General features: G+C 35.8%; 1 protein-coding gene across 1 annotated transcript in view; it reads right to left on the bottom strand.

The window, feature by feature from the left end:
• Window positions 1-1,708: 1,708 nt before the first annotated feature.
• Window positions 1,709-22,399, bottom strand: part of LOC133986128 (uncharacterized) — a 45,011-nt gene continuing 24,320 nt past the window's right edge. The window contains exons 6-23 of the mRNA XM_062425922.1: window positions 19,874-20,020; window positions 19,263-19,388; window positions 19,009-19,169; window positions 18,665-18,749; window positions 17,490-17,639; window positions 16,863-16,988; window positions 16,614-16,771; window positions 14,995-15,079; window positions 10,818-10,895; window positions 9,480-9,584; window positions 7,747-7,863; window positions 6,208-6,303; window positions 4,837-4,953; window positions 3,407-3,508; window positions 3,233-3,289; window positions 2,952-3,035; window positions 1,943-2,028; window positions 1,709-1,837 (exon numbers count right to left, since the gene is read on the bottom strand). Coding sequence (XP_062281906.1) covers window positions 1,709-1,837; window positions 1,943-2,028; window positions 2,952-3,035; window positions 3,233-3,289; window positions 3,407-3,508; window positions 4,837-4,953; window positions 6,208-6,303; window positions 7,747-7,863; window positions 9,480-9,584; window positions 10,818-10,895; window positions 14,995-15,079; window positions 16,614-16,771; window positions 16,863-16,988; window positions 17,490-17,639; window positions 18,665-18,749; window positions 19,009-19,169; window positions 19,263-19,388; window positions 19,874-20,020 — 2,009 coding nt within the window. The remainder of the gene's footprint in view (window positions 1,838-1,942; window positions 2,029-2,951; window positions 3,036-3,232; window positions 3,290-3,406; window positions 3,509-4,836; window positions 4,954-6,207; window positions 6,304-7,746; window positions 7,864-9,479; window positions 9,585-10,817; window positions 10,896-14,994; window positions 15,080-16,613; window positions 16,772-16,862; window positions 16,989-17,489; window positions 17,640-18,664; window positions 18,750-19,008; window positions 19,170-19,262; window positions 19,389-19,873; window positions 20,021-22,399) is intronic.

Raw genomic sequence — 22,399 nt, 5'->3', positions numbered from 1 at the left:
ATTCTAGAAAACGGGTGACAGATGTAGCAAGGGAGGGTTTTTTTTTTCCCAAGCCTTTTATCATGCCAAAGTTCCACTGGGACTCATTCAAATGGACTGCTCTGACAAAAACATGCTGATAATGGCCACGCAATATAAAGCTGGGACAGGGGGACCGGAGGGGGATGCAGGGGCTATAGGGGGGTATATTCGGATGACTGGATGGAAGGATGGATAGATGGCTTGATGGAAAAATAGATTGGTGAGTGGCTAGGGAGGACAGGACCAAGACCAGATGGCATTTGTGTGTGGATCATGTGACCACGTGGTGACAGCAGGGAAATACACACACACACACACAGAGCTTAGGTAGGAACATGTAAACAATATTCAACTCCGTGAAGAGGTCTTGACCAAGGAATGTTAGGTTTGAAAGATGTGGTAAAATCCACATTTATTGTGATACATGTGCTGTAACAGCTGTTCTGTTACACCGTATCATGTTCAACTCAGAAACTGAATTTTGAGGAAATTAAATTCAACATAATTCAACAAAATGTAGCGGAAATATATATTTACAGTCCTGTTACTTGAATTCATTCTTTTAAAACAACTTTTTTTACCCTATAAACATTAATTAACTCTTAACATAAAGAAATTCAAAATCTTATCACAGTATTGTAAAAATGTAATATAAATAAAAAATCAGTATGTCCTCAGTAGATTATCACAAAGATATCAAAGTTATAGCATGATTGTAATGATTAGACATTTAATTTACATGATATTCGGATTTGGCTCAGCTTTGCAGAGATTCAGGGAATGTAATAGTTTTATGACTTGTTTAGGAAAGATAAAGCCCAATATATATGACTAAAATATCTTATACTGTGTCTGAAATCACTCCTAATTTAATATCAAGTGCACTACATGTAAGGGAGATCGGGTTGGTTGTCACACAGGTAGGTTGTCACAGTGTTCATTACAGACACACTAGAGGGCGCTGTGACATGATGTTGATATCAGATAGTTAGCGCTGGTCATTTTGTGGAACACACACAAAACATTGAGGTGAGGAGATATTATGTATTTTTTTAAGGGTCAGAGTCATTTTTCATGTTGGTGTTGTTTTTGTATTAAAAGCTTGTAGGTTATTAGTCATTTAAAAATCAAGCTAAAACCATGTGGTAGCTAGCTTAAATTGTTTGTCAGGAAGTGGGTTGGGGATGATTGTCTCATTTCTACCAGTCTCTGAGCATTAATAAAGTGTGACAATACTTCAAGATATTTTTGATTGGCTCCTCTGTCGATGGGATGTCATATCACACAGTCTCCCCCCATGATCTCACAAGATGTCCCTTCTCAACCTGTCAATTGCAAGCTGTCCTCAGGGGAGGGGACAGGTAGACTTTCTGTGTGTCTTCTGGAGGTCTTTGATATCCTCTGGTGCTGACATCAACGTCTTATCTTGCGTACATTGTCAGTCTTGTGGTTGGTTTGGATCATCTTTGTGGTAAATAAGAAAATAAAATAGAATTTAACACGTGATGTTTCAGGAAAAACAAATATGCGTATTTCCAAAAATCTGAAATTATATTCCTTTAAGTGTAACATAAGTTTTTGACTTAAAAAAGGATATTTCTCTACAGGCTAGCATACAATTCAACATCTTGGAAGGATAACATTTCCAGTAATAAATGAATAAATGGTGAAAAATTTAAAACACAACTCAACCATCACAGTCCAGCTCGTAATTGTCTCCATTCACAATGAGGGGCATTTTGATGTGGGGGTTTTGCTGGTTCTGACTCTCAATGTCATCGTTGGTTACTGAGCATTCAGTGACCAGCATGGCACTCTGCAGAAAAAGACCATTCAAATCATAATGATGCTGACATGTATTTACCATTCAGACACAAATAAAGTTCAGTTCAATATAAACTCCACTCTGCAGCTAACTTACTGTTTCTCTGATATCACTCCAATCTCCACTCCTCCTTCCCCCTTGTGGTTCCAGGTCCCTGTTACAGCTCTGTAAATCTGCTGCTGCTGCTTGAGCCAATTGAGTTAAAGAAAACAATTAACAACACTTACAGTGATAATTATTTTATTTTCAGTGAGCATTAAAGCTGCACTTATTTATATTTTTATGTTAATAATGATTTAAATGACTGTGTACTAAGGTATTGCTCATAATAAAAAAACTCATAAAGAAATCTGCAGTTCCTCTCAGCTGTAAAGGTTTTTTTTTCATCTTTTAGCACATTGTCTTGGCTTTTTTGAAAAAGCTCAGATTTCTACTACTGCTACCTGCCCAACACATACTGTAACAGCAGACAAAGTTAGCAACAACCCAGCGAATAAAGTGAAACATTTAGCAGCCAAAGTGCTGAATATTTTCCTCAGAAGTTCGCGGAAACCCAACAAAACAGTTAAATGAAGAGTCAACATTGTAACATTCAATTTTGTTTAGTAGCAGTGGTAATATCACACTTTAAAATTGCTCCATTAGTCAAGTAAAAAAATATATTGGTAAAATTTCAAGCACGTCAGCAGAAAAATATATTCAAAATATCAAAAGTAAAAGTAGCTGTTGTGCAGATAATGGCCTCTGTGAGTGTTATATTCATGTGTAAATAAAGTTTTACTGCTCTGGTTTGAATTGCTGCCAACTTCAACCACTTAGAACAGATATTTTATATGATGATCACGTTTTGTAAAATTTGAATCTGAAAGGTTCCCAGTAACTAGCTTGCTTTGACATGAAGTAGAAATGGAGTTAAAATATAAAGTTACATAAAATGGAAACACTATTGTGAAGCTAAAGTACCTCAAAATTGTGCATAAGTACAGAAAGAAGAAGACATGTAAATGGATTACTATGGTGAATATAATTGATGCTATCAACAGGTGAAATGTGACTGTCATGACTCTAACCATCAACCTGTTGAATATTTAAACATTACACTCACCAGTTTCATTACAGGTTTCTGGAGGAGCAGTAGATGTGTCCTGGGTGGATGTTTCCTCTAAAGCTGGAAGACTTTCTGGCTTCTCTGTTAAAATATTCAAACGTTCAACTGTCACAGTCACAATGCTTCTGACAAACACTGCTGGTAAAACAATTAAAGTGGTAACAAGTTTTTAAAAGTTTTTTAAAAACCCTGTCGCACAAACCAAATGGTTCAAGAAACGTCAAAGCAGTTTAATAATCTGGCTCTTATTGGATCAGTTTGATCACTGTTTCACTCACTAGTTTCATTGCTGGTATCTGAGTCCACAGCAGTTTCCTGGTCCTGTGTTAAGTTCTCTGTCGAATGATAAAAGAATTGTCACAACTACAATACATCTATAAATTAGTCAAACTTCTGGTTTACTGCAGATACAATAGTTCAAGAACCAAAAGTATATAAACAGTTGTTCTTACTCTCAATGTTTTGGCTATCATTATCAGTATCAGTATCAGCTGTATTTCTGGTACCCCGGGTCACACCAGATGTTGGGTTCCGTTTGAGTTTCTTTTGGAGAGCTGAAAACCACACAGTTATCACACAGTAAAGATATCTCTTTGTCAGCATTTAGTTGCAAATAAATATTTTTTTTATTTTTTTCTGTTAAAACTAACAACAGTATGAATGATGATTGTATAAAGCTACAAGGGAAACATCACATAACTAAATGAAAAACTCCTTTATTTCAGTTGATGTGCAACACTTTCATGCAAAATCTGCTAAATGGAAATGCACAAAAACTGATATTACGATAAGAAAATATGAATGTTTTTATCAAGTTTTTTTGTTGTTATCTTGCTCTGTTGCCTGTCCACCTAGCCTTGTCCTGTGTCATGTGTCTTTGTGTCAATCACTCATTTTGCATTATCAATTAAAAAACAAAAACAACTACTCTTATGGAAAAAAATACTATTAGTTACGTGATCTACCTTGTTATGTTGTCCTTGACTAATAATTTGACTGTGGAATGACACACTGTTAGTCAAAGGTTTATTTTCCAGTAAGCACACTGTGTGTTACTCGACAATGAACCTCATGAGCTCATACACACATTGTTTGTGCTGAATAAGCACAATGTCATTTACAGTTTCAACACAGAGGACACTTAACATCCACAATCAAAAGCTTACAGAAAATTCTTTAAGTTTTATATAAAATATTTCATATTTTCATTAGCATGTTAGCTTAGCATTACGAGCTAAGTTAGATTACCATCAAAGATGTCCATTTATCAGCCTCTGGTGATGGGTTAGCTGTGTGTTGCATGCACAGGCCTGTATGCTGGCAAGTGCCCTTATATTTCTGTTATTGCTGTACAGTACTATTTTGGTAATATGCCTGTAATATTGCTGTAGTATTCCTGTAATACTCTGTTAATATGTATGTGATATTTAGAGTAGTGCAGCCTAAATTGTGGTTTATTTAATTTCGTTCACCATAGTTTACAACACGTTATGTATCAGTTATTATTACAAGGTACTGATATTCCATTATGTTGTTATTCTATTTCAGCACCCATACAATTTCCACTACACAGTTCCAGCATGACTCGCCTCGACTCGCCTCAATACTCTGTGCCTACCTGGAACCTGAATAAACGTCATTAAACGTATGCCTGCCTACCATGTCCTTATCGACACCCTACGGGAGATATTCAAACTCCTATATCCTGATCCAGCCATCTATCTCATTGTTCACACAGTCCTTCACAATCAGTGACATTTACAGAAATATGAATATACTACACCTAAAGAAATATAAAGAATGTAAATTCAAGTCAAGAATTTCATTTATATCAGATCACCAAAACACATCAAAATAAATACAATGTTTTGTGACTTCTTACCTTTTCCACATTTGTATATTAAATAGATGATAGTGATGGGGATGACACTGCACAAAACCAGAATCAGTGCACCTGGTGCTATTATCGTGACTGTCACCAAGAATATCCCATACCCAGCTTGAAAAAAAAGAATGAATTAATAATTAAAACAACAAATGGTAGCATCATCCCCACTTTCCTGTAGACACATACAAATGTAGACACACATGTTCATGTTTAGGATAATCCTGTGTCAATTTACAAATGTCAAAAAATGAGTATATATAGATGTTAGTTAACAAAGTTAGAAAAAGACAGAAGTCAACTGAGAGGACTGTACACCACCCAGACAGTCTGCAGCTCACACATGCTAGAGTCTTCTAGTTTATCCTCAAATCATTCAGTGGTTACAAGCATATGTTGATTTAATGACTAAATAATTACCTTTGGAAGACGAACGTGAAGTAAACTGTGAACTTTCTATGTTTTCACTCAGAGACAAACGTTAGTGGAGCAGATCAGTTAACTCCAGCAGTAACAAACGAGGACAGCTGACCAACACACTGCAGCATTAAACAACTTAACCAACTGTGAGGTGAAGAAAAGAACTCTGTACTCAGTCTGTCTCACCTCAGCTGTGCCTGTGTCTTGGACAGTGATGTCTTTCCCCAGAGCTAACAGTACAACAGAGAGGCTGCTCTTTACTGCTGGAGACATGATGATAATAACACAGTGGAGCACTACACCTTCATTTCAGTGGAATAAGGATAGCAGTGGATGGTTTGACATTCAGTAAACTGGGGCAAGAGAGACCACATTAACAAACCTTTTCTTCTGTCTAATGCTGCTATATGTTAACATTTCTCTTTATCAGTGAGAGAAGTCACTGTGTTCTCATGAGCTCATACACACTCTGTTATGAATATTTGTGCTGAATAAGCACAATGTCATTTACAGTTTCAACACAGAGGATGCTTAACATCCACAATCAAAAGCTGACAGAAAAGTCTGCTGCTTCACATTCATCCTGACTCACATTTCCTTTTGACAGTCATGAAATGTGCATCAAAGAATCTCTTGGTATTGGTTCTGGTTGTGGATGTTTACATGAAGATAGAAACTTTGTGTCTCTCAGCATGAAAATACATCATCAGGACTAATATTGTTGGTAGAATCTCACTCTTGAAAGAACATGATTATGTATGATGTACGACTAGATTATCATTATCAGTGACATTTACAGAAATATGAATATACCACACCTAAAGAAATATAAAGAATGGAAATTCAAGTCAAGGATTTCATTTATATCAGATCACCAAAATACAGAATATGTAGTCTATCAAAATAAATATTTTACAATAATTTGTGCAATATTTTGGGACTTTTTACCTTTGTCAAGCAGGTCATCATCATAGCTGATCATTTCCCTGATGTCCTCGACATCTGACTCAATCCATTCAACCGGTGTCGCCATGAACTTCATCTCTGCATCAACGCCACAAAAAAATAAAATAAACAATTAAAACAACAAATGGTAGCATCATCCTCACTTTCCTGTAGACACATACAAATGTAGACACATGTTCATGTTTGCCCTCCAAACCAGTGCAATGCTTCCCTTCAGAGATGATCACAACCTGCCTGTGATAGTCAGTGATGTTCTAGAACATGTTTGATTGACAGGGTGACTGTGGTGCTACAAAGTGTGTGTGTATTCAGTACAGATGTTGTCCACAGTCTTCTCTGATGGTCTGAGTTGATGTACAGCAGGAGGAAGCCATTAAACAACATTTAGCTCTGAGATGAACTTTCCTACTATTCTGTGACCCTGTTGAATCTCCCAGCCCTCTTTACATCTCATGTGTCTTTGTATAAGCTATCTGATTGGCTCTGGTTTAACAAAGACCTCACTGCAAAAAGAAACCAAAAGTATTGAACAAATAGCACTTTGTCCCTTTGATGCTACATTAAGCTGGTGTCCCTTTGAGATGTCTTCCACTGATAACTTGTTCATTTATTACTCATGATGAATAACTTGTATAAGTTGTGCTTCACAAGAAAACAAATGAATGAATAGCTTGAGTGTAATATGTTTTAAGAACACTTGAGATGTTGTTGGCATATAAATATTCTAGCTCAGTGATGTTTGTTGAAATATGACCAACTAGAGGTGTGAAAATGTCTCAGTTCTAAGATGTATTGTGATGTGGATGTGGACAATCCTGCATCAATTCACAAATGTCAAAAAATGATTTTCTAGATGTTAGTTTTTAAAAGACAGAAGTCAATTCACACACACTTAGACAGTCTGCAGCTCACACATGCTAGAGTCTTCTAGTTTATCCTCAAATCATTCAGTGGTTACAAGCATATATTGATTTAATGACTAAATAATTACCTCTTCAAGATGAACGTGAAGTAAACTGTGAACTTTCTATGTTTTCACTCAGAGACAAACGTTAGTGGAGCAGATCAGTTAACTCCAGCAGTAACAAATGAGGACAGCTGACCAACACACTGCAGCATTAAACAACTTAACCAACTCTGAGGTGAAGAAAAGAACTCTGTACTCAGTCTGTCTCACCTCAGCTGTGTCTGTGTCTTGGACAGTGATGTCTTTCCCCAGAGCTAACAGTACAACAGAGAGGCTGCTCTCTACTGCTGGAGACATGATGATAATAACACAGTGGAGCACTGCACCCCCCCTCAGTTTGTTATTCTCACACAGGAAGGAGAATTATTTCAAATTAATTAATTAATTATTTGATGCTGTTAACTTTTTAAAATAAAAAGGTTACATGTCATTTATTTCAATTGGAAATATGAATATACCACACCTAAAGAAATATAAAGAATGTAAGTTCAAGTCAAAGATTTCATTTACATCAGATAATCAAAATACATCAAAATAAATACAATATTACTTACCGTCTCCACATCGGGACATTAAATGGAAGACACCCTTGATGATGTACATGCAACCAGCCACAATCAATCCAACTGGTGCTATTATGATGATTATCACCCAGAATATCCCACGACGAACTTGAAAAAAAGAAAAAAGAATAAAACAACAAATGGTAGCATCATCCTCACTTTCCTGTAGACACACATGTTCATGTTTGCCCTCCAAACCAGTGCAGGCGCTTCCCTTCAGAGGTGATCACAACCTGCCTGTGATAGTCAGTGATGTTCTAGAACATGTTTGATTGACAGGCTGCTCTCTACTGCTGGAGACATAATGATAATAACACAGTGGATCACTGCACCCCTCCCCACTTTTCTTCTGTCTAATGCTGCTATATGTTAACATTTGTCTTTATCAGTAAGAGAAGTTACTGTGTTCTCATGAGCTCATACACACTCTGTTATGAATATTTGTGCTGAATAAGCACAATGTCATTTACAGTTTCAACACAGAGGACGCTTAACATCCACAATCAAAAGCTGACAGAAAATTGTGCTGCTTCACATTCATCCTGACTATGATGTACGACTAGATTATCATTATCAGTGACATTTACAGAAATATGAATATACCACACCTAAAGAAATATAAAGAATGGAAATTCAAGTAGAGTATTTGATTTACCGTGAAAACCGGTGTATAAGACGTACCTGAAACGCAATTTTGTTTTTCATTGAAAAGTGTGGTGGGTCTTATACACTGGTGTGTCCTCTTCACCAGTAAATACAGAGAGAGGTTGGATCTGGATATGATTATAGGTGTGTAAAAGGCTGTTCATACTAAAAATGATAACTATAACAATAACTGTAACTGTAATGTGAGCGTCCACACTTATGAACTATAACGTCCTATAAACAGCTGTGTAAAGCATGCGCTGCGTGCTCCAGCTGTGTCTGCAGCTAATGAAAATGGACTATTGATGACCCGTTAATGCTGTATGTTGTACAGAAAAAGAAAAAAGAAAAGCAGGCGGGTTCATTGGAGGGTGTTGATACAACATGTTTCAGTATTTACAGACCAAACCAACCTGACTGACAGCAGCTGATGTTGAAGCATGATGTGTATAAGCGTACAGGTGATCAGCTTTTATTGAGCTGTGGCAGAGACACACAGTATGAGAACAGATCTGAATAATAAAAGATTCTCTAACTTTGTTGTTTTTCCACTGGATGGAACAGAGGATGATGTTTTATTTGACTCTGAGACTGACACAGAGTCTGAGGACAGTGAGTTTGGTGAAACTTACTGTGACTTGGGAGCAATATTTGTGCATAGCGACAGCTCTGATGAAGAGCTTTATGGGCTCAAGTAAGCAAACATCTACACGCTGTATTAAATATGTAAAGTTACTGTGTTCTCTTAAAAGGTTTAATTGAAACTCAAAACCTAGTCCAGACTCGGTCTGACCGGTCCAGTTCAGTTAAGCAAATAATTAACCTGACACACTGTTTCAGCTGTAATATGTGTGTTTTAATTGTGTTTCAGTTTTGGAATATAAAAATATGTATTTATAAATAAATAGTTACTGGTGCATTCAAATAAACCAGTCTTTAATAGAAAACACTGTTTTTCCCCGTATGACACCCCCCAAAATAAACTGTGACTTATTCACCAGTTTTTACAGTAAATCACACCACCACAATACACAATATTTAGTACATCAAAATAAATACAATATTTCGTGACTTCTTACCTTTTTCACATGGGAAGATTAAATGGATGATATTAAAACACCCAGCCATAATCAGTCCAACTGGTCTTATTATGATGATTATCACCCAGTATATTCCATTAGGAACTTGAAAAAAAAGAATGAATAATTAGAACATATTGTAGCATCATCCTCACTTTCCTGTAGACACATACAAATGTAAACACACATGTTCATGTTTGCCCTCCAAACCAGTGCAGGCGCTTCCCTTCAGAGGTGATCACAACCTGCCTGTGATAGTCAGTGATGTTCTAGAACATGTTTGATTGACAGGGTGACTGTGGTGCTACAAAGTGTGTGTGTATTCAGTACAGATGTTGTCCACAGTCTTCTCTGATGGTCTGAGTTGATGTACAGCAGGAGGAAGCCATTAAACAACATTTAGCTCTGAGATGAACTTTCCTACTATTCTGTGACCCTGTTGAATCTCCCAGCCCTCTTTACATCTCATGTGTCTTTGTATAAGCTATCTGATTGGCTCTGGTTTAACAAAGACCTCACTGCAAAAAGAAACCAAAAGTATTGAACAAATAGCACTTTGTCCCTTTGATGCTACATTAAGCTGGTGTCCCTTTGAGATGTCATCCACTAATAACTTGTTCATTTATTACTCATGATGAATAACTTGTATAAGTTGTGCTTCACAAGCCAACAAATGAATGAATAGCTTGAGCGTAATATGTTTTAAGAACACTTGAGATGTTGTTGGCTTATAAATATTCTAGCTCAGTGATGTTTGTTGAAATATGACCAACTAGAGGTGTGAAAATGTCTCAGTTCTAAGATGCATTGTGATGTGGATGTGGACAATCCTGCATCAATTCACAATTGTCAAACGGTTTGACATTCAGTAAACTGGGGCAAGAGAGTGAAAATTGTGTCCACTTTTCTATCAAGAATCAAAACTGAATTGAATTTGACATCAAAGAATCAGAACTGAATCATTTCCCAAAGATTCAGACTCCTAACGATCACATTAACAAACCTTGACTCACATTTCCTTTTGACAGTCATGAAATGTGCATCAAAGAATCTCTTGGTATTGGTTCTGGTTGTGGATGTTTACATGAAGATAGAAACTTTTTGTCTCTCAGCATGAAAATACATCATCAGGACTAATATTGTTGGTAGAATCTCACTCTTGAAAGAACATGATTATATATGATGTACGACTAGATTATCATTATCAGTGACATTTACAGAAATATGAATATACCACACCTAAAGAAATATAAAGAATGGAAATTCAAGTCAAGGATTTCATTTATATCAGATCACCAAAATACATCAAAATAAATACAATGTTTTTTGACTTCTTACCGTCTACGGAATGGAACATTAAATAGGAGATGAAGCACACAACCAGAATCACTCCATATGTTGTTAGGATGATTATATCTGTACGAAAAAAATGAATAAATCATTAAAACAAATGGTTGATAGACATGTTTTGTAACCTATGAGGACATTAAGATGCATTAATATATTAACCATGTAAATCCTGAACCACATTCATGCCATAACATTCTTTGAAACTGGAGTTTAATGACTGAAACAACACTTTGAATATATGAGTTATATTTTGTATCATATTTGATACATTTGGAAGTTTTTGCAGTTTATTTTTCATATCATGTTTTTTAAACAAAGAAAAACATATGAATACAATGTTGTTTAAAGCTCTCATCAAATGCAATAAAATGACAGTTGACAAACTAACAGATAAATGAGCTTCTATACCTGCTGTATTAATCTGATACACACATTTTAAACAGGAATTCATATAATAAAATAAGCTTCAGAATATTTAGTCATTCAACACTGCATTGGTTTATCTTTGTACTACATGTATCTGATTGTAAACATCAGGTTTTTACACTGATGATGTAGAGCTTTTTATAACTCATGGATCAAATATGATTCACTTGATGTTACAGGGTTACTGATTTACTATGATCCCAAATGAAGAGTACTTCATTGTGTGTGCAGTGCAGCAGATTACATGTTTGGTGCGTTTAGTGGGTGATCTACTGAGAACAGCTGCATAAATGACAACAGGTGCAGACAGCAGTATTTAAATGAGGGTTATGCATGTCTTTGAGTTTGGACGAACAGAAAGACCAACAGTGCAAAATGACAGCTGATCCTATGGAATCAGAGGTTCTGGTAAATAAACATACTGTTGAGTTACAGCAAAAAATTATTGTAATATTGCCCCCAGCAAAAATAAATGATATATGGATTTGTGACAAAACTGGTAAAAACCAGGAGAACAGGTGATGTTAAAAGAAGATGGAAAGACATAAAGCAGAGAACAAAAGAAAAAATGGCTTTCAACAAAACCTCTGCAAAAAAAACAGGGAGTGGATGTGTGAAGTGGAAGAGATGCATCTTACAGATATTGAACAACAGGTAAAGCTCACTTTCTGTGATGGGGAGGTGACTGGAAGACCTGTGTTTGACACCTTAGTGCTGATTGTAGAACAAGATAAGCGCACAACAAGGCAAACACACAGTTATTCCCTGAGAAGATATCATTTATTTACCAAATCAAAAGTAAATGTGGCAAGATTTTACTAAATATTATAAATTATCTGGAGCGTCCTGCTGGTAGAGTGTTTAGAGTGCATGCTACAAAATCTAGAATAGAATTTAAAATCCTTCTCCTCACTTTTAAAGCTCTTAATGGTCAGGCTCCATCATATCTCAAAGAGTTCGGTTTAGAACCTGCTCTATGCGTAAAGTGCCAACTTTGTTGTGATTTGGCGCTTTACAAATAAAGATTGATTGATTGATATTTGCAGTCCCTGGTTAAAAGGTCAGGGACCTTTGCTGCAGGTCTTTCTCCTCTCTCTCCCTGTTTCCTGTTGGCCTCTATGCCAGTTATTGACTAAAATAAAGGCATAATAAGTCCCCAAATAAAAAAAATAAAAAATATATATATTATACATTATCTTTTAACACATTTAATCTCCAACAAAGAATATTCTTTTCAGGTGCCATACTGTTTAGTTTGTTTTTTTGATTTCCTGTCTTAATTTATTGGATTCCCTCACTTCCTGTTTGTGTTCTTTCTAGGTGTCTTGACTCCCTGTGTGTGATGGTCCATTGTCTTCACCTGTGCATCATTATCTCCTCCCCTTATGTGTATAAATGCCTGTTTCCCCAGTGTGTCTTTGTCAGATTGTCATCATTTGTGAGTAGCTTTCTGGCAGTTTCCTTGTGTATGTTTTTCCCTTGTTACGAGTCTAGCCTCGTGATTTTTTTGTACTGTAGCCTTATCCCACCTTTTGATGGTTTTGACTCTTTTTTTGGACTACTCTTTTGCCTCGTGTTTTTTGTACTTCTGCCTGTGCTGACTGCCCTATAGTACCCAACCTGGACTGTGTAATAAACTGCCTCACCACACCTGTCTGCTCTTTAGGTCCTAGTTTTGTCTGTCTGAGCCTGACAATTCTTGTCTCTTTTTTTAAGTGTCCTCAGAAGTTCCCCACATCAGCAGGCCTTCACACAGAGCCTCATGATGGCTTTAAATGTCCTGGAGAGAGGGACTGAAGAGGGTACACAGGTAGTGGTAAGGTCCCGCCACTAGTGGGCTGGGAAAAGAGCTACTGGTCACTGGATGAGAGGCACACACAGGTGGAGAGATGAGCACCGTGCGTAAAAGAAAATCCTCACTTAAAGCAGGGGAGGCAAAACGACCAAAATAGGGACATAATACCAATGTCATTTATAATTTCTTTTTTTCTGAACATGAGTAAACTCAATCACTCCTTTACTACTTTGGGAAACCAGCAACACATAAAAGGTTTCATTCAGTATGTCCCCTGTGTGTGGAAACCTTATGTACCTGCCCATCCTGTGTCACATAGCATTAAACCTATTATTTATAGACACAGTTACCTTTAGCTAAATTATCCTCAGGTTTGGTAAATCACAATGTTAAATAACATATTCACATTTTCTCCTCCCTGTATTTTGCACACTGGGGTAAAAACGCTTCATATTACATATGCATTATAACTAAATGGACAGTGTGTATTATCTTACACATTTGAAAGATGCAACCCTCAGTGCACTGTGTTAGATCAGCTGCACATATTTTGTAGGAGCCAAGACACTGTCATGACGGGAAACTGAAAGAAAAAACGTTGAAAGTTTGAAACTCCGTGTTTGAAAGCGTACAAAAGATTTGAAACTTTGGAACTAAGGTTTGAAGGTGTATATAGTTTTTTGATATGCTGAAAAAAAATTCAAATCTCTGCAAATTTTCTTTGTTTTTTTCTTTTCCTTCTTCACAACTACAGCACTGTTTTTACAGTGTTTCAACCACACATTTTCAGAGTTTCAAATTTGTCACTGTTCTCCCACAACTCTGAAAATGTGTGGTTGAAACACTGTAAAAACAGTGCTGTAGATGTGAAGAAGGAAAAGAAAAAAACAAAGAAAAGAGATTTGAAATTCTTGAAAAGTCTTTTCCATTAACACAGCTTCTGCCACAGAGGTGTGTTAATCAGTGAAATCACCTGTTGAAGTGTTTGGTTGGAAGGAAAACCTGAAATACACATGGCTCTCCATGGCACATGGTTCGCCACCCCTGGTCTATACAAACACTATATACACCTTCAAAACTTAGTTCCAAAGTTTCAAATATTCTGTACGCTTTCAAACACAGAGTTTCAAACGTTCAAGGTTTTTCTTTCCGTTTCCTGTCATGGCAGTGTCTTGGCGCCATAAATAGACATTTTTACACATACAGACCTTTAGTAATACAGGCTCTAAATGTGTTACAGCAGATATTTGTAACTGGGGATTTCCACCAGGTCCGTCAGCAGCGCGGGACGGCTGCGCCACGGTTTAGCTTCGTCCTCTGCCCAGCATCAACTCAACGGGAGCGTTACGGCAGCGGAGCGGAGCATGCTCTGGGAGAGAAATCTGCCTTTTAAAATGAAGTTGCACTGTTAATACAGTATTTACGGCAGCCCAATCAAATCCGAACGAGTAACTTTAGTCTACTCTCTCTAGTAATTACTGTAGTAGCAGCACAACTAAACGGCCCGATTTTGTTAACTTGCTCAAATTTAGTTGATTTGGTAATTTTCTTAGATTTTTGTGCTTCTATCATGTGTCAGTAGAGTACGTAGCTAGATGGTGTCTTTATCTGTCTGTTTTATTCATGTTTGTTGCTTAAATACGATATATATTTATTTTGAAAGACGGAAGTTTTATTATGCCGTTTCTGTGTCTGACTTCCTGTCTGGTGCAATCTGCTCTGTTGAGCTTGTCCCGAGTTAGAAACGGCTCCGTCAAAAATAGAAATGCTGCGGATTGATAGTGCTGCAGCACGGAGAGCCGCTGCTGGGACGTTGGTGAGACTCTCCTAGTGGAAACACTCTCATTGATTGTAGTGGTACCTATCAGCTCTGGTGACCGCGGCGCAGCCGTAACGTGCCGCTGACGGACCCAGTGGAAATTGGGCTTTAGTGAGATAACTTACTTCTCATTAAGGGGTTGAAGACATGTTCACTGCTGGAGCTGACTGGGTTGTTTAAAGAACACGTGAACCACAACCTCGTTTCCTTCTAGAAATTGGGAGAAAAACAATATTAGCTGAAAGCTCATAAAAATACAGATTGTTTGAGGAGTTCACTTTTTATATATATATATGTATATACATATATATATATATATATATATATATATATATATATGTGTGTGTATATACATATATATATATATATATATATATATATATACATATATACATATATATACATACATATACATATATATATATATATATACATACATATACATATATATATATATATATATATATATATATATATATATATATATATGTATATACATATATATATATATATATATATACATACATATACATATATATATATATATATATATATATATATATATATATATATATATATATATACATACATATATATATATATATATATATATATATATATATATATATATATATATATATATATATATATATATATGGTTCGGTACACAGAAAACTAAAAATCACATGCTTTTAATTTATTTTGAACAGACACCGATTGACTGCAAAATAAAAAACGGGAGGTCAACCCATCAGTTGTGAGTGCAACAGCTTGTGCAGTAGACAGCTCATGCTCCACCACTGCTCGTGCACGCTTGTACATGGCAGGGACCACAGACTGGCTGATGTGCGTACGGGATGGGACACTAACGTGGCTCAAGCACCTTTAATAAATACTTGAAGCCGGGCTCCTCTACTACGGCATATAGGCTCATAGATGTTGATATGTATATGCTAACTGCTTCTGTGATGTTTTTGGCCCTGTCAGTGTTAATGTCAAGAGGTGTCTTAAAAGCAGAAGGCCTGATCTTCATAATGGCAGACATACTAAATGTCATATATATTCACTGAATGAATCTAGTGAATATTATCACTAGAAATATAATTAAAAAACATTTTAATGCCCAAATCATCTTAACACATTTCATTATTGTTAGCTTTTGCAGACTGTTTTTCAGACTGTTTTTCCATACAGTCTATGGTGTTTCCCAATTTTAGAGCGTGAAACTTATACATTTTGTGCTGTGGACCAATGTAGCTATTACACACTTTGATGTGAGACTAGTTAGTTAATTACTAGCTAACTGCCATATCTTGTTCATAAAGGACCAATAGTGTCACTGAAATAGTAATAATTTATATATAATTGTACAATAAATACAAGAATTCATAATTTAATGTGATGTTTTATTACTATTTCCATGACAACTGACAGAATATTTTAGAATCTCCATGATCTGAATGTGTTATTTTTAGCAGATTTGATTGTTCATGTTGTTGTTCAGTTTATTTAATTAATAATTGTTTATTTACCAGAGACAATGCACAATATCTTTATTGTACCAGATACAGTTAAAGTTAAACTGTCTGAACAGTCTAAACTACACAGTCTGGACTCTGCTTCAGCTGGTCATCAACTGATGCCTGAATATATGAATCACTTTAAAGACTAGATTCTGGTTTATTGTTGCATCATGATTTATCTGTTAGTGATGAACACACAAACATCATGATCATGTGTTTACCCATGTTATTTTGAGCTCCTTGGTTGAAGGCCAAGTGGTGTCACCTGACGTCCACCAGTAAGTGACTGGTTCAGCTCCTGCAGTGTTGCCACTACAGGTGAAGACACAGTAGCTCCAAGAATCACACCATACAGAGAGGGAGGGTTTAGGGACAGGAGCTGATAGAAAACAAAACAAAAAGACATTTCCTTTGAATTTAAGACAGTTTTAATAAATGAAGACAAACTTCACAGACATTCCTCCACTTACAGATAACCAGGAGTTGAATCTTGTTGGTGACTTTTTTGTTGATCTCTGCTGTGTAGATTCTGCTGTCGTCTCCAGTCAGTCCTGTGATCGTCATCTCTCCACTTGAAATGTTCAGTGAACCCCGATCTGAAAAAATGTACAGGTTTATCTTCTAAACAGAGATTTTTAGTCCTCTTACATTATGTTGTCAGCTACAGTCACTTATTTGTAGTGTTGATCACTTAAGAGTGGGCAGCTGGAGAAATATGCACTTTAAAACACTAGACATGTTTTTATGTTTCATACATAAAAGTCCTGTTTTCATTTCCCATTGAAATATCAAGTGAATTTTCACCCCAAGTCTCATTCATCCTGCTGATCATCTGACCCTCTGTATTCAGCCCCATGCATTTAACAGTACTTCACTTAATCATGTAAATGAGCCATATTACTATCTGTTCTCCACACACTCCTTCCTATTAAATCCTGTAAAACAATCCCTTGAAATATAATTAATTTATAACTGCAAAAATGTAGACCTCTAATTTAAACCAAAATCTCAATCTAAATGTCTCAAAATCTCCAAACTAATGTGTAAAATCTTTAATTTCTGGATACAAGACACCTTGAATTAGATTAAATATGTACCTTTGAATTTTCGGTAGGAGTAAGTCTTGCCTCCATGCCATTCCATGGCAATAAAATCTTCATATATCCATTTTATGCTGTAGATGGGATTCATCACAGAGCCTGGTGTGAGAACAGCTTTGTCACCAGTTTCCCTGTAGAGTGGTTCTCCTGCAAAATATAATTAAATATAAACATTATTATCTGTTTAAAGTCAAGATGAAATTAACAATACCCTTTTAACCCTTTTAGATCACATCTCCAGTCATGTTGTGCATTAATTTAACCATATAAAATGTATTATGTCACCAGTCTGTCCTGTTTCACTCTGAAATACTTCACAATATGAAAGTTACAGATTCTCAAATTGTCTTTTCATCTGGAATTTAATAAGTGAAAGGTATTTTTTTTTAACTCAATTGTATCTTCCTCTAATTTTATTATATACCTAATCTTTTTATTTAACTTTTCTGTCTTATCTATAAAACAATCCATTCTACTCAGAAGTATTAAGATTCTTTCTTTACTTAAATCAAAGCCCAAAACTGTCATGAGTAAATGATCCAATTATTTTGTAAATATGAGTCAGACTATGGAGGCTTTTGAGGGCCAAAACTAAATATATAAATACATAAATAATCATATGCTTAATATAAAATAGATGAATAAATAGTTATTTGATTCTGTCTTTTAAGTATTATCTTGGAGCATCAATATAATTGTGAATGTGTTTGAATATGAAGTCACCATAGTTAGCTTAGCATATGTTAAAAAGGTTAAAAAGGTTCACTTTTCAAATTTGTCTTAAAACAACAGTCAGGAGCCTAAATGAACATTAAACCTGTTTTTCTCTCTGTAATGATTCCTCCTGTTCATACTGACCATTATAGGATCCCTTCATAATGTTTATAATGGAAATGATGGAGGACTAAATCCACAGTCCTCCTTCTGTGTAAACATGTATTTAAAAGTTGATCTGAAGCTAATATGAAGCTTCAGATCAAGTCTTCTATGTTTCAACGTTACAGTGTTTTTAGTGCCAAAGTCTCTCTTTTTGTAACTATACTTCCACCACAGCTGATTAATAATGTTAATAATGAACTCAAAGCTCGACATTCAGTCACATGAGAAAAACATTAATATGGATTGATACATTAAATGTGTTACAGCAGATATGTGTTGGTATGATAACTCACTTATGAAGGGGTTGAGGACTTTTTCACTGCTGTTGGAGCTGACTGGGTTTTTAAAAGAACAGATGAACCACTGCTTAGTTTCCTCCTGGAAATTGGGAGAAAAACAATATTAGCTGAAAGCTCATAAAGCAAATGTGCAGATTTTTTGAGGAACTGATTTAATTTATAGTTTAAGTTAATTTCAGAAATAACAGTCTAAACTACACAGTCTGGACTCTGCTTCAGCTGGTCATCAACTGATGCCTGAATATATGAATCACTTTAAAGACTAGATTCTGGTCTATTGTTGCATCATGATTTATCTGTTAGTGATGAACACACAAACATCATGATCATGTGTTTACCCATGTTATTTTGAGCTCCTTGGTTGAAGGCCAAGTCGTGTCACCTGACGTCCACCAGTAAGTGACTGGTTCAGCTCCTGCAGTGTTGCCACTACAGGTGAAGACACAGTAGGTGTTCTCAGGATCACACCATACAGAGAGGGAGGGTTTAGGGACAGGAGCTGATAGAAAACAAAACAAAAAGACATTTCCAGTTTTAATAGATAGCAGTTTTAATAAATGAAGACAAACTTCACAGACATTCCTCCACTTACAGATAACCAGGAGTTGAATCTTTCTGTTGACTTTATTGTTGATCTCTGCTGTGTAGATGCCGCTGTCGTCTCCAGTCAGTCCTGTGATCGTCATCTCTCCACTTGAAATGTTCAGCGTACCATGATCTGAAAAACAGTATGTTGTCAGCTACAGTCACTTATTTGTAGTGTTGCTCACTTAAGAGTGGGCAGCTGGAGAAATATGCACTTTAAAACACTAAAAATGTTTGTAGAACAGTTGATTTTATTATTATTATATATTCAGAAATAGTGAGTGATTTTTTAAAACCCTAATTGCATTTATTTATCCATCGATAATTATGTAATGAAGTGATTTATTTTGGGTTTTACATATATAATGAATATATTAATCTATTGATTGCAAAATATCCAGATGTTTCAGATGACAGTCCATTATTTGAGGCAAAATCTCTGATAAACCTTTTAAATAATATATGAATCCCTTATAATCCAATTAATCTACAAGTGAACATATTCAGAGCCCTAATTTAAACCAAAATCTCAACCTAAATGTACCAAAAACTTGACATTAATTTGTAAAATCCTTGATCTCTGGCTACCAGACACCTTGTTTTAAACTAAAGTGGTACCTTTGAAGTTTCGGTAGGAGTAAGTCTCGTCTCCATACCACTCCATGGCAATATCAGCTCCATGTTTCCATGTTATGCTGGTGATGGGATTCACCACAGAGTCTGGTGTGAGAACAGCTTTGTCACCTATGTTCCTGTAGAGTGGTTCTTCTGCAAAATATCATAAAATAAATACAAAGAATGACAAATTTCTGTTTAATTACTGAAATGTATGTTTTCTTTAATCAAGTGTGTCTTGCTGTAGTTTGAGTAAAAGCAAAACAGAAAGTAAAGTACATTATTTACCTCTAAAATGTCATGGAGCATAAATTAGGGAACTCAAAATTACTCATAATAACATGCAGGTTTCTTTAAAGCCCCCCCGTTTAACATTTACAGCAGTATTTTTATATGAAATACACGATAATGTCATTCTTTAGCAAGTGTTTGTTAAAGTATTTGTCAAAACCTGTAACTCCTCCTTTGACCTTCAGAACTGGAATCAGAATGTACAGAATGACAATTTAATAAAAACAGTTAGATACCTTAGCTAATTAGGCAAAATACCCCTTTAAAAACTCTTAACAAAGGATTTATGAACCCTCATCGTAACAACTTAACAGCCAATACACACAGTTATGACAGGCCCTGTACATTTCCGGTTAATACATAGACGTCTTACATTAAAATTGAAATTGAAATATATAACAAAAACTACCCTAGAAATAAGACATCATGTTAATTTGTTCAACATGTCAGATTTAAAATAATAATAATAATAATAAATGTAATAATCTAAAACTTACCTGCGCTGACAGTCACTGCGACCCAAAACAGAAAGTGAAACCACATCTTTCTGTTCTCAGTTAGGCTTCAATAGAAGTGACATACGTAAATTCGCAGTGATTCCGATGATATTTAAACATAGTTCAAGTATACAGAGATGTATAGCTGTATCCAGAAAGTGGAAAAAGTTCGAAAAGTTGCTGCTAAAAGTGAAAGCTGAACGTGAAGCGTGAAAGGAGAAGTGAAGCAGCGGAAGTATCAACCAGATGCAATGCGGATGCGACCCAACAGGAAGCACTTTTTAATCATAGTCATACAAACTTCACACTGTTAACAGGTCTCAGCCCACATGGAGGGGAGAACAGGGTTCATTAGATGTCGGTCTCTAGAGGGCGCTGTTAAAAATTGTTGGTACTGAAAGTTTCAGAATTTGGGTGAAAAAATCATTTCTGGAATAAACCATCTGACATTGAAGTGAGAGGACGTTTAGTGTTTTTCATATGAAAAATGTAAATATCTAGGTTTGAGTGAAGTAAAATGTTTTTTAAATAAATATCTCTGGCACTCTGCTCCTCAGACATTGGACTATTTGCTACACCTCACACCAGAACTGCATTCTGTTAAGAAAACATTCAGTGCTGCATCTCCTCAGCTGTAGAACACACTCAGTGACTGCATCCTCAATCTTTAACAGTCATAAAAGGTACACTGAAGACATATCTGTACATTAACTCACCTGTGTGTGTGTGTGTGTGTGTGTGTGTGTGTGTGTGTGTGTGTGTGTGTGTGTGTGTGTGTGTGTGTGTGTGTGTGTGTGTGTGTGTGTGTGTAAAGTGTCCTCTGGTTTCAAGAAAAGCACTTAAAATTGTATTAGTATCATATTCTTTTCCACCTACACTGAGATAGACAGAATAGTCATGATGGCTGGCAAAGAGAGACAGAGAGATAAAGGAGAGAGAAGAAACCACACAGTGATATGTGCAAATTGTAAAAAAAAAAAAGGGGGGGAAAAAAGTGCATTCCGAGTTCTCAATAGATAATATTCACTTAAATATCTGTCAGAAGGTAATTTCTGCTCCTGTCAGTTTGACACACCTGTACACAGAACTGTACATATAGCGACCCCCTTGAAGACAAGATGTTTCATCTCAAGGGGTTATCCTCCCAACAACAATAACATTTCAACAATTTACATCACAATGACAAATCTTAGTCACTCAGTTAGATTCCAGCCATGAACCTTTGATTTATGTCATACATTCTCTCTGTACCCATGTCTCCTGCTGACACTGTCAACTGGCAAATAAGAGAAAAATACCACATATATAAATATATATAAATGTCTCCCAATTATTTTTCAATGAACCACCTGTGGCTATCAGCAGCAGGAATCTTTGGCATGTGCAGCCTTTGGTTTATAATTGTATGCACAGTTCACACAGTGTAGTTACCTTTGCTAATTATTGAACTGTTACATACTGTTCATATTCTACACCTTCACAGTATTTTCTGGGTCAGACCTTGTCTAAGAATCTCCTCATAAAAAGTGTCTATACCAGATGTTGAAGCACAGATGTGTTTAGAAAGTATCAATAGTGGATCTGACTGATCAATAAATGTGATTAAACCTTGATTCATGTTTCAGAGAGCAGAGAGAGTGTATTTCTTAGCTTTTACATCACTAAACATCTCATATCACACAATATCATGTCCTATTTGACCTAAGACATGAAAATATAACATAGCAATAATGATGTAAAT

The sequence above is a fragment of the Scomber scombrus genome, chromosome 9 (genome assembly GCF_963691925.1).
Source record: "Scomber scombrus chromosome 9, fScoSco1.1, whole genome shotgun sequence".
Lineage (NCBI taxonomy): Eukaryota > Metazoa > Chordata > Actinopteri > Scombriformes > Scombridae > Scomber > Scomber scombrus.
Note: the sequence above shows the minus strand (reverse complement) of the source record. Positions and strands in the feature narration are given on the sequence as shown.